Genomic DNA, 12,413 nt, shown 5'->3' with positions numbered 1-12,413 from the left:
ATGAATAACACATGTGGAAATATGCACTAAACAAAAAAGTGTAAAACAACTGAAAATACCCCTTATATTCTAGTTTCTTCAAAGTAGCAACCTTTTGCTGTGATTACTGCTTTGCACACACTCTGCATTTTCTTGATGAGCTTCAAGAGGTCGTCACCCGAAATGGTTTTCACTTCATAGGTCAACCTGCCCTGTCAGGTTAGTAAGTGGGATTTCTTGCCTTATAAATAGTCATGAAAATAAAGAAAACCCATTGAATTAGAAAGGTGTGTCCAAACATTTGGTCTGTACTGTATATATATATATATATATATATATATATATATATATATATATATATATATATATAAACATGTTTCTTTGCTGTCCAAACAGGTGTGTCTGCTGCGCCCTCTGGTGGTGAGGTGGGTTCAAGCGTGACCTTGGGTCTTCACTGAGTTTGTGATGGATTTACTTCATGAGTCGAGTTTAATAAACCCACACAGACACCTTGATTTGATTTTATTCAAATAAGATGCCACAAAAATGTTAATTATCTGAATTAATTTACAGCTAGTTCTTTATAAGCTTATCTGCTTAACTAACTAGGACCTCTTCTTTCATGTTAAGGGGGGAAAAAGATGGCGGAATATATTGAAACCTGTACTTTCCAGGGAACTTAAAGGTTACATTTCTGATTTGTAATTCAAGAAAACCAGTAAGGACCTGGTCATTTCCGTAAAAGTATGCAGTAACCAGTTCGCTTCATGAAGCAAGCAATTTCAAATTTCGAGAATGTGTCAAGCTTTGCAATATAGCATATACGTAAGTTAAACTGGGTGTATTTAATGAATATAATGCATTTGACTGTAAATCAGTTTGCAAAAATAATTTCAAATAATTCAATTATTAAGAAAAACAATACTGGTAGTTGGGACTAAGACTTTATAAAATTACTTGCAACAAAAGTATTGTGTGGTAAATATAGCTGTAAAATGTTTTTTGTGGATGAAAAACATAAAGCAAAAGTGATCAAATAAAAAAAAAAGATGATCTTCCATAAATTCTCAGTTCTCAACATTTTCTGTACTATTATGTTAATTTATGCAATACATTTTGAACATTCAAGTCTGCTAAGACGTGCATTTACTGTGAAATATTACTGAGTTGGTCAAATATGCGTAGAATCGTGACGTTGATACATTACATTTCTTACTCTAAGCAGGTTGAGTTTAATTTTGGAAACAAAAAATGATGAGTGAGATGAAGCCCATGTTATTCAGAGAGGCCGGGTCTCTATGCGCCTTCACTGCTCAGCATAGAGAAAAGCCGACCTTTTGAAACATTAACCCGAATTGATCGCTACGCGGCTGCTGCTGCTGCCGGTGTCATTTACATGAAGATGACAGACGATACCGTTGACTCAGTGGAGTAGATAGGAGGGCAGGTGAGGAGAGGAAGAAACGTGGGTAGGGAGGTGATGGATGGGGACGATGGTGAGGATGAGGAGGAGTAAAGGTAGCTTAAGGCAAGAGATGGTCAGAGGAGAGTGTGTCTGTCGGTGTCTCTGTCTCTGCTACGGCCGGTTCCTCTTCTTCAGCATGTCGTGTAGGTAAAAACAACAAAAATGTGCCTGCTGTGTTTCTGTCTGCGGTAAAAGCTGTGCTTGGTTTGTGTTTTTAAGCTTCCTTGTGTTTGTGTGGGGGGGGGGAAACAAAGCAAAACATTGGTTTGTGAAGAACCACAGCAGAAATTATTTACCAGAAAATGCCAGTAGATCCAAGTTGACATTTGCCAAAACATTTGGATAAATGGTACGGTTACCTAATTAGAAAGTAGTAATATGAAATCCTCCGATTTCTTATTAAGCTTCTCATGACTAACATTGAGTCAAAGAAACATTTTCAGGCCTCAACTAAATCTGTTAAACTATGGTCCTCAAAGTTGCAAGAAGTAATTATTACTACCAATGATTTGCAAAGTGAATACAAAATAATAATAATAATAATATATAATATATAATAAAATAATAATAATAATAATAATATGTAGAGTTGGTAAGCGCCAACAGCCAAAAAGATGAATTGCTCAGATAAATTGTGAAAATTGTGTTTGGTTCAACAAAGATTAAAGGAGGAGAAAATTATGAGAACTTCCAGTTTAAAACAGCAGCAGGGAACAGAGAACTATTAAGACAAAGCTGGTGACACGTTCTGCTAAAATGGATCAGAGAATAACATCAAACCCAGTTTAATTAGATTATAATTTCCTGTTTAAAAAACAATGGGATTAGTTAACTGATAATTACTATTAGCAATACAGGCAACATCATTTCTTTGGATTTTTGGATTTTTTTCTTTGAAACACTTCCCACGTGTTCACAAAACGGTACTGTGTTTGTGAAAATGGGATACAAACAAGTCAATATGTTTTTTTAAGACAGTTACTAATAAGCTGCCGCTAAGCACAAGCAGCCATATTGGATTTAGAAGTCCGTCCTGGCCGGAAGAAAACTATATCCTTCAAAATGTAACAGAGGATGTGCAGGCATTCGATCAAAATGCTGACGAAGGGACCAACGGAGGCAGATTAAAATATTCCAGTGCTTAACGTTGTATGACACCCAATCAAGACACCAGCATGTCATCAGCATGCAACCTTACTTTTTCATACTTTTGAGAGAGACGCCAAAGAGACTAGAGCAGAGTACATCAGGCGGGACGTCAAAATGATGAACATGTCAGTGAGGGTCAGAAACTCATTTGTTGTGTGTGTTTTAATAGTAAATCTTTAACCTTTAATTGAATATGTGTATCTAAAAGTAAACTGTTTGGCACTCTGCTACACTTAACATGCAGAACTAAGGGGAAGAGCTAAGTCTTGGTGAAATGGGACTCACCTGGTGTCAGTGGGTCCATGACTCGCCTGATAAAACTCATTTTTTGCCTGAGTATTTTAAGGGGAAATGCGACACATGCTTCAGATGACTGTGGCAGTAGATGTTTGATGTTTTGACGTCACTTTCGAATCGTTTGATGTGTCCGTCTTCTGTTGGACATTAAATTAAGCGATTAAAAGTGTTGTCAATGAGGGTCTATTCAATTTTAGACTGACTCCTTTACAAAAAACAAGAGAGCTATGTTTTGATGTTTCTGTCTTAAAAAAACAAGAAAGAAAATGACTCCATATGGATAAATACAAAGTTCCTTGTTCGTTTCTAAGGTAAACACTAGACCTACTGTGCTCACATGTCTACAAACGAGTGAATCACCTGACACCAGGTTTGACTCGCGTCCTTTAATTCAGCCTGTGTTATTTTCGGATCTGTGTTACTTGATCAATGGCAGCCATTAGCCAAAGCCGCTTTCATCAGAGAGTAGTGACCGTGAAAGCCGTAGCGCTATTACGTAAAGCAACACTTTTCATTAGACGAGGACAGGATGTGGCGAATGTGAACAGTTTTTTTTAGTTCTGCTTTGTTTCACGGCTCTCTGTTGAAAAAGAAATCCACCAGATCACAAAAGAGAAACTGTGAAACACTTAATGATCCAACGATCACAATCGTACTTCATCCTAATACTCATTTCTTTATAGAAGCACTTTACGTTTATATGTACGAATGTCTTCTTGATTCTTCGGTGACACATTTAATAACACTGCTGAGGGAGTTCAATCAAACTGGAGGCTTCATTGTAAAAAGACGATGAATCCCTGTGATTTTATTGTAATCCCTCAGCTTGAAGTGGCTTTTGCTCCCATCTTATCGCGTCTTGAAGTAATCACCCTATCTGGTTCTCCATCTGTAGATCTCCCTAATGGTGTTAAAGGGATTACATTGCAGGGGCCCTGCAGCGCAAACTGTAAGAAGACAAACAGACTTTTTAGTCTTTTTCGTCTTACGATGCAGCTCATTGCAAACGTATTCATACCCCTTGAAGTTTTTTTTTTTTACTAATGTACAACCACAAGCTTCAAGGTGTTCAAATGAGATTTTATGTGAAGGACCGACACAAGGTTGTGCATTAATGTAAAATGGAAAGTAAATGGTAATCTCCTCTCTGATTAATACCCTGTTAGCTTAGGTGGACGGCTGTGTCTTCGTAAGCCTGCAGTTGTGCCAAACCCTGTACTGTCATACTCCATGTGAACTGGAAGCCACGGATTGTTTCCCTTCCGTTTCACGATCGTCTACCGCTTTGTGTCGGACTATTGCAGAAAATCCCAGCGGAACAAAACAAAGTTTTGTTGGTGTGACGCCGAAATCCTTTTGCAAGGCGTCTCGCACTGCGGAACAAAAAAAGCCAAAGAGCACATCCCTCTGGTGTTTAACTTGCCTTCACAAGAACTTGATGAATCAATCTGCGCTCATTTAAACTGCGGATTTGTATGCTTTTCACCCAGGATTAGTCAGTACCCCCACAAAGAGGTGACATAATGGTTAACTCCTGCTTAATTCCCCTGTCACTTGGGTGGTTAATTGTCTTGACTGGCACTAATTACAACGAACATCCAAGGCGTTAGTAATGGATTGTTGAGCACAGCGTTTGCCTCATCCGCGTTTCTCACTCTGCCTTTTTGCTCTGGTTTGATTCTGCAGGTCCAGCTCTCCAGCGGCAGGTCCAGAACGGCCCCACTTCGGATGAGATTGACGCTCAGAGAGCGAGGTGAAACACATCCACTCGGACACACACTAATGTCAGCGCAGCGCGTCAAAACATAACACCTCTGGGGTTTGGACTTGCTACTTGAGGCAAAAAAAAAAAGACAAAAAGAAAAATCTTATAAAACTTACACTTTGTTTTTAGCTCCTATTTTATTAGTGTGTTTAATTGAGTCAAATTTCTTACTTGCATGAAATGTTACTGTGTGTGTGTGTGTGTTTTTTCTCTGTTTAATCAAAACAGGTCTGCGTTGTAAACGAGGTCTTGTTAAATCTTGTTAAAGTTACACAATCCATTTCTTTCACTGGATTATATTGATAAAAGGAAACTTGGAGTCTGTTTTTTTTATGCGTTACTTGTTTTATCATCATTTTTTGAGATGCTGATTGATTCATTTCACACTATTAAAACAGAAAGGCGACCGAAAGAGAGAGCAAAAAGATATGTCAGAAAAATTCTGATGTAATTCCCCCCCTTTTTTTTGTCTTTTTCTAATTAAAAATAAATTCAAATCACTCTGCATGACACTAGTGCGTTCCTAAAATTTTACGCAACTTTCTACATAAAGTTTTGGACAACAGAGAGGTAATTATTAATTTTTATTTATTTATTTTTTTGCACTAGTGGCCTTTTTTTGAACTATAATTTGACAGAAAAGAGGCTGGAAAGAGAAGCAGTGTAATCCAGGACCAACATAGTCACCTGGCGGCCATATTTGAACCATTTTTAATCAAGAATTAGATTACTTAAATATGCCTAAAGAAAGACCTTTAAAAAAGAGAAAGGATACAAGGACGGGACATAAAAAGATTCCTTTACCAACTTATACATGATGCAAATTTGATTTAAAATAAAGAGAATTCAAACTTTTTTTCTTTTTTTTTTTTTTTGCAGCTGGTCCCAAAATTTGTTGCGTTAGATGTCATGCGGCAAAAAGGAATAGGAAAAAAAACAACGGTTATATTAAGTGGAAAAGTAAACTTGGATGGTTTATTTTGCAGGCGCCTCTGTGAGGCAAAGGTTTGAAAAATATTTCAGGGAAAGGACTCAAATCTTTCAAGATTTATCAGACTTTGTATCTTTGACAAACAGAAACATGAAGCCTCTGGATATGGGCAGGAAAGTGGTCTATATTATCAAGATTTGGTCAGAAGAATCAAATCATAAAACATTTTCAATTTCTTAACAACTAATAAACACATTCAGCTTTAACTGTGCATTCTTCCATTCACTCCTCCGCAGTTACTTAGCTTTAAACCTGATCAGGTTATCCATCCATGTTCCATGCACACTCATCCTTTCAGTTATTTATGTATAAATTCAAACGATAAAGTATAAGACTAAACGGGAACAGTTACACTGAACCAAGACACCAGCACTGGTTTACAAAAGGGTTGATCTAAAATACGCTTTTGCGCCATGACTAGTAAAAATATTGACATCACACAAACTGAATTAGTGAGTTTAGATGTGATTTTGCTGACAGAAATGAGCAGCGCTGACATTTCCTCAGCTTTGTGTTCATGCTGCAGCTCCGCTCTGCTAATAGGAAGCTGCCGTCTCCTGAGGAGAGGAAAACAGTCAGAGTGACACGGAGAAAACCGAACTGGAAAGGAAGAAAGGGTTCCTGGCTATATTTAGAGCTCTGCAGCAGTGTTGTGACATTTGAGGCGCCGATATCTGAAACAGTTGCAGCTCTCGGGTTCTGCTGGCGTGCACCGCCATCGGCTTGTAATAATCGCAATTGGAAAAAAAAAAAGGTGGAAGGGCGAATGAGCGATTCCTTCTCTTCCTTTGCAAAAGCACAAGTGGCTCTTTCGTTTCAGTTTCAGTTCCCCAGCTCGCTGGCTGATCCGAACGCCAGATCCCAGGTTTTAGAGGGACACACATTGTAGAAAATGGAGTGGCTCCCATGTCCGCTGAACTATTCCCAGGGTCGGAGCTGCGCTCGTGGCGGGAGATTGTCTCTGCTGTCACATCAGACGCTCTGCTGTCTCAGCTCGTCTCCCGTCCAACTCACGGCTGGATGACTCTGCTTAACTTCCCACAAGCTGTCTCCTTCCCTCCCCTCCTGGGGTGTGACATACATATGCTTTGTGCATTATAAAAGAGCGCATGTCACAAAAAAGAGGGAATGAAAATGTGATTTTCGTAAGGACAACTGTGGAGACGTTTCCTTGGCTGCCAGATGTTTTCCATGTGATTTAAAGGAACCTGTGCGGCCGACTGGATGTTTTGAATCACCTAAATGAATGTTTTCTCCAGAATGGTCGAAACAGCATCTTGCTTGTTTAAATTGCAAACAGATTTTTATTATTTTTTTTAACACCAAAATCAGGACGTTGCAGAAATACCTGGACTTATTCAAAGCACTTCTGCGTTGGTCCTTTAAATAATGTCTGTTTTGTTTCAAATGCATGATTTATGTATTAGTTGTTCATCTTTAACGTGTTTCTTTAACCCAGTGCCAAAACAATGTGGCATTAGGTAAAAATATATATATTTTTTTCACATTAAATCGACTTATCAAAAGATACAGGTGGATAAAATTAACAACAGATAGACCGGGAAATTATTTTTGGAGGTTTGTTGGAGAACAACAGCGTCGTGGCGGCCAGGAAATAAAGCGGATGGGTCAGGGAGGAAGTAGTGGAGACTATAAATCTGAGATAAGAAAATAAAAATCCAAATTTGGAACACCCTGTGGAGCTTTGCTCAGTCCATTATTGTCATCATCAAACTCTGCAGAGTTTAGCCCAACTGCAGACCTACCCTGAAAACACCATCCCCGCAGTAGAACATGGTGGTGGAGGCATCATGCTATGGGGATGCCTCTCTTTTGCACAAGCATTGAATCTAATTGCAAAAAGCAGAAAAGCTGTTAAACTGGAGCAAAGTGAAACATGAAAAAAATTCAAGAGGTCTGAGTTCAGCTCTAAAAATCCTCAGCTGTTTGTGTGAAGTGGTTGTCTCAACTGTTTTGGTGCTAGAATTGAATCAAATATTCAATGATTATGGGGTTGTTTGTTTTTTTCGGATGCTGAATTAGCAGCTGTGTTTTCTCCATTTGCCTTCAGGCAGATGATGGAACAGCAGCAGCAGATGCAGGCGCACATGGAGCGGGAACGACGGTCCTCCAACTCAGGTGCACACACCCAGGACACTTAAAGTTTCTACTTTCTCACTCACACACACACAAAAAAAAATGAATTGAAGCCATCATTAGCAGCATCCTGAGGTAAATAAAACATCTTCTTCACCTTTGACTTGATGTTTCCAGGTTCTCCTTTCCAAGGCCACCCTGCTGTGCTCTCCGTAGCTCCACCTGTAGTACCTCCACCTTTAAACATGGGCGGCCCTCCCCCTCCTCCGCCGCCACCGGGCCCCCCGCCGCCATCAGCAGCGGCCCCTCCTCTTCCTCCTCCACTGCCTATAGGAGGAGGCAGCCAGGGGGACGAGGGCCCCGCACCAACCGGCCTCGCTGCAATGATCGCTGGAGCCAAACTTCGCCGTGTCCAAAGGGTAAGAGCATGACGTATTCGTGTTTTTTTTTGTTTTTTTTATGACACATACGATGAATTGTTCTTTTGGTCATGATTGAAAAGCCGTCTAAAGTAAGTTCTGTGTGTCAGCCTGAGGACGGCTCTTCAGGTACCAAAAATGAAGCCAACCGAACGAGTGGAGGAAGTGGAGGACTGATGGAGGAGATGAACGCTCTCCTGGCTCGAAGGTCAGCGCAATCGACCCGAAAAAAAATCCTCCTTTCTCTTTCCCCCCCTCCTTCTTTCTTTCTTTACATCCCTATCTTTCTTCCTTTCTCTCTTTTTTTCTCAATTCATTGGTCTCAAGTGGCTTTTATATTTCATGTAGTCTATACAAAAAAAAAAAAGCTAACTGCAAATTGTAAAAAAATGTTTGAGCGAAAACTCAAACAATCGCAACATACGTGATGTTGCGGAGGAAAAAGTCGACACAATGTTCACTTTAATGGTTCAAGTGTTTGTTTTTGTTTTTTTTGGTGATGACCTGACTGTGTTTTTCTCTCAGTGGTGTTTTAATAATGTGTTTTCTGTGGTTGATGGTCAGTTCGATTTTAACTCTGCGTTTATGTGAATCCTTCTTAGGGCGTAAAATTCTGATGTCATAATGTCTAGTCATTGACAAGTAAATGTGTTTCTTAATTTTTTTTTTTTAAAGGTTTCTTTCTGTCTTTCTTTCCTTCTATCTGTCTGTCTATCTTCCTTTCTTTCTGTCTTTCGTGTCCACAGTCTGTTTGACACACAAAATTGCCATTTATTTATTTATTTGGGTGAAATATGTCATTCTTAATTGAGGCTTCTTCTTTCCCCCAGAAGGAAAGCGGCTTCAGAGAAGCCTGACGACAGCCAAAACGTAAGTGAACGAGCAGCAGTGATGGATTGAAATTGTTCAAAATGTCAGTCAGAGCTGGACGCCTGATGACGATGGTGGTGATTGCACAATCAAAACGGCGTCACTTGTCAGTACTTGCTGAGATAAATGTAATTTCAGTGCAACAAAGCTGAAAAACCATATTCTTTTTTCTCCCACCTTTTACCCCAGGATGATGCAAACTCTTCGTCACCCAACACTCGGGGTGCGCAGAATTCCACAGGTGGGAAACGATGTTGGAGCTGCACAAGCTGCTCATTCGCCAATCATCTGATTGTCCAGCAGCGGGGGGAAAAACAATAAAAAATCACATTCTGCTTTTGCCACACAGACGGAGCGAGGAAGCCCTGGGACCGAGCGAACTCTGCAGACAGGTCGATGGTTTCAAGGTGAGAGCCGGGGAAGCTCATTTCACACGAGGCCTAAGAAGGACAGCAGCCGTCAGTGAAACAGATGATTTCCTAAAAAAACAAACATATTTTATCCCACAGGTTACGAACTGCAGGAAGTGTCAGCGACGCAGACTCGTTAGATCTCGACAGGATGAAGCAGGTGAAGTGAAACCGAACTGCTCAAAACTGCATGGTAGCACGTTTGGTAAACCGATGCAATGTTAAATATGCTGGTTTATATTCACAGCAAAAACTGTCTGTTCGCCACAGTTTTTACTTTTAAATGCCAACTGATAATCTACGCATCACCTCGATTACGTGACGAGTTCTCATTTGTTTCCTGTGAACTTCTGTTTCTACTGTAAATAAAGAGAACGTCAACTTCTTGTTCTACAGGAAATCTTGGACGAGGTTTTCCGTGAACTGCACAAAGTGAAGGATGAAATCATTGATGGTGCGTTTCATTTTTAACACCCTTGCCATTGGAATATTACACCCGGTTGATTTGCACCAGTCTAGCCACTTATGTGCTTTTGTAACCACTAGGTTGCACTAGATACCTAGAAAAGTAAATGCAACAATTCCAATAGATTGGTCTGAATGCTTGCAGTAATACATGTCATAAGATCAAACAGATGTAATTTTGAGCAGAGTTGTGGTAGTTGGATAGAAAATCTGCATTTGTAATGAGCAATAAATAATAAATAACATGTTCGAGAAATCTGTATGAATACATAATTAATATGGGCAATTAACCAATAATGTTCAGTTATTGTTTAAACCTGTTATATTGGCACATTTTAGTAAAGACATGTAAAAAGTCGTAAAGGTATTTGTTTTATTCCAGCTGTATTTCCCACTGAAAAATTGATCCAGTTTGCTAAAGCGAGATTTGGAGATTGATTTCATCTCCATTATCGTCCTTCCACTGAGAGTCATGGCAACACAGACTTAGGGCCTCATCCATTTTTAAGTTTTGAAAATAACTACATCGACACTAGATATGGACAGGTTTAGATGAATAACTATCTTGTTATTTTCCAGTCTCATGAAGAGCAATATAAGCGTTTTAGCCCAATGGTGCGTTCCCTTGTCTTTACCGATAATAGTTTGTTTTTTTTAATTTTCTGATAAACTAAAAATAGTAAAGCATAAATTTAAAAAGTGCTTCAGTTTCATTTTTCTTAAGAGGATTTTTAAGGAAGCTAAGAATCGTGGGACCACAAAAAAAAGAGAAAAACAAGAAGAACAATTAGAGATGTTGTTTTTCCTGGAGGCCGAAGTTAGCTGCTTCCCCAAGGCTAGCAGATTTTTGTCATCACATCAGCGTCCATGTCGCAACATGTTTTCACATGAAACATTGTTCCATAGATGCCTAAAGTCAAGCAGTGATTACAGTTTTGTAGAGGTTTATTAGAGAGCGTTTCCATAAACAGGTAGGATTTTTTTTCCTTTAGACTGGAAGTAAAATAGCAGGTTCCCTTTAGTCTCACTACATCTCCAGATGCGAGGGAAACGGTTTTATTTTTACTGAAACCTCTTCGAGAGCAAGATCATCATATGCTGACTGCACATGACTGTCCCGTGTCAAAACATGAGAAATGTCCCTCTAAATTCGATTGTATCTGTCTCTACAGTAACTTACCTGCCTGCAGTTTAACCCCAACTTATTTCCCCGTCTTCTCTCTCCACACAGCCATTAGAAATGAACTCAGTGGAGTTAGCACGACATAAACTTTGAGAGCTGAATCGCTTTTTCAAACCATTGCCCCCTGCAGCCGCTGCTGAGGCCCTGAAGACGAGGAGGATGAGGAGGAGAAGTCAGGAACAGAGGCCCAAACTGTGACATCCACGCGTCGTGTTTGGCGACGCGGCGCCTTTACTGTAGCGCCTCGGCCGCGTCTGCGTAACATTTGGTTTGTTTGTTTCTACCGTGAAAGGGCCACATTCTCGCACTGATTGCTCCGTTTTGTTAACATGTTTCGTCTTGTTTGTCTGCCCGTCTCTCCTCTCTGCCTTTTGGTCCAAAGGAAATTTATGAAATATAAAATTATTTTATTAGTTTGTTGTTTTTTTTCTTTTTTGGAATTTATTTGAAATATTTTTTGTTAATATAATTTTTCCATGATTATTATTATTATTATTATTATTACTACTACTATCATTCTAATGATAAAACAAGATGGAATAAAATAACTGTAATGGAAAAATTACGACAGTACTGATAGTAAAGATAATGTTTTATTGCACATCAATGTAAGTCTGGGATTTATTTTGTATTTTATACATTGTTTATATTTAGTTTTGTTTGATTTACATTCACAAGCAGTCCCTTTTTTTTCTTTTTGCTTTTCATCACCTGACCTGAAATATTATAAATACGTTTAATTTTTCTTTTTTTTTAGTTATTTTTCCCTTTCACCAACACCAAGTACATTTGGACCCACCACAGAAACTTAAACAAAAAAGGGTAGAAGAAAAATAGCCTACAACGTGAAACCAAGAACAAAAATAAACTTCTTTTGATAATGCAATCTTCTGAGGTAAAAAAAAAACAAAAAACAAACAAAAAAAAACACCAGAGTATTTGTGATCATGTTGTTAATAAAAAATGTTTATTGGCTGCAAAGATACAGTGAAGTATTGTTCATTTTATTGTCTCCCTTTATGACAAAGTGCTTCCTAGTTTGAGGAGGGGGAAAAAACAAAATGAGTTTCAAATGAATTCAAATAAAACTGTGAACAATGTCTTGGATAAATCAGAGTGTCGTGTTCTTTTGTGCGTTTTGTTTTGGTGATTAAACAGGGATCACAAAATTAAACCTGCTGCAAATCGGGAATGAAGGCAACAACTGAGCTACTCGCCTTTTTTGTCTTTAATATTTAAGGTTGAAAACAGTTACAATGCAGTAGCATGCAGATAACTTACATCAAATATAAATGAAGAAATAGGCTACCTGAGCCAAATACA

General features: G+C 38.9%; 1 protein-coding gene across 5 annotated transcripts in view; it reads left to right on the top strand.

The window, feature by feature from the left end:
* The window catches only part of evlb (Enah/Vasp-like b), a 41,804-nt gene extending 29,603 nt beyond the window's left edge, over positions 1 to 12,201 (top strand). For 3 of the 5 annotated variants that reach the window (XM_028039850.1, XM_028039845.1, XM_028039846.1), the window contains exons 4-13: positions 4,577 to 4,643; positions 7,718 to 7,785; positions 7,921 to 8,162; positions 8,273 to 8,370; positions 8,993 to 9,032; positions 9,222 to 9,273; positions 9,382 to 9,439; positions 9,542 to 9,602; positions 9,839 to 9,896; positions 11,221 to 12,201. In XM_028039850.1, the coding sequence (XP_027895651.1) occupies positions 4,577 to 4,643; positions 7,718 to 7,785; positions 7,921 to 8,162; positions 8,273 to 8,370; positions 8,993 to 9,032; positions 9,222 to 9,273; positions 9,382 to 9,439; positions 9,542 to 9,602; positions 9,839 to 9,896; positions 11,221 to 11,288 (812 nt within the window). In that variant the 3' untranslated portion in view covers positions 11,289 to 12,201. Of the gene's footprint in view, positions 1 to 4,576; positions 4,644 to 7,717; positions 7,786 to 7,920; positions 8,163 to 8,272; positions 8,371 to 8,992; positions 9,033 to 9,221; positions 9,274 to 9,381; positions 9,440 to 9,541; positions 9,603 to 9,838; positions 9,897 to 11,138 lie in introns of all 5 variants that reach the window. The other 2 variants (XM_028039848.1, XM_028039849.1) reach the window with 2 other exon arrangements.
* The last annotated feature ends 212 nt before the right edge of the window (positions 12,202 to 12,413 follow it).

Source organism: Xiphophorus couchianus, chromosome 15 (assembly GCF_001444195.1).
Source record: "Xiphophorus couchianus chromosome 15, X_couchianus-1.0, whole genome shotgun sequence".
Classification (NCBI taxonomy): domain Eukaryota; kingdom Metazoa; phylum Chordata; class Actinopteri; order Cyprinodontiformes; family Poeciliidae; genus Xiphophorus; species Xiphophorus couchianus.
The sequence above is the reverse complement of the archived record's forward strand: the minus strand, read 5'-3'. Positions and strand labels throughout refer to the sequence as shown.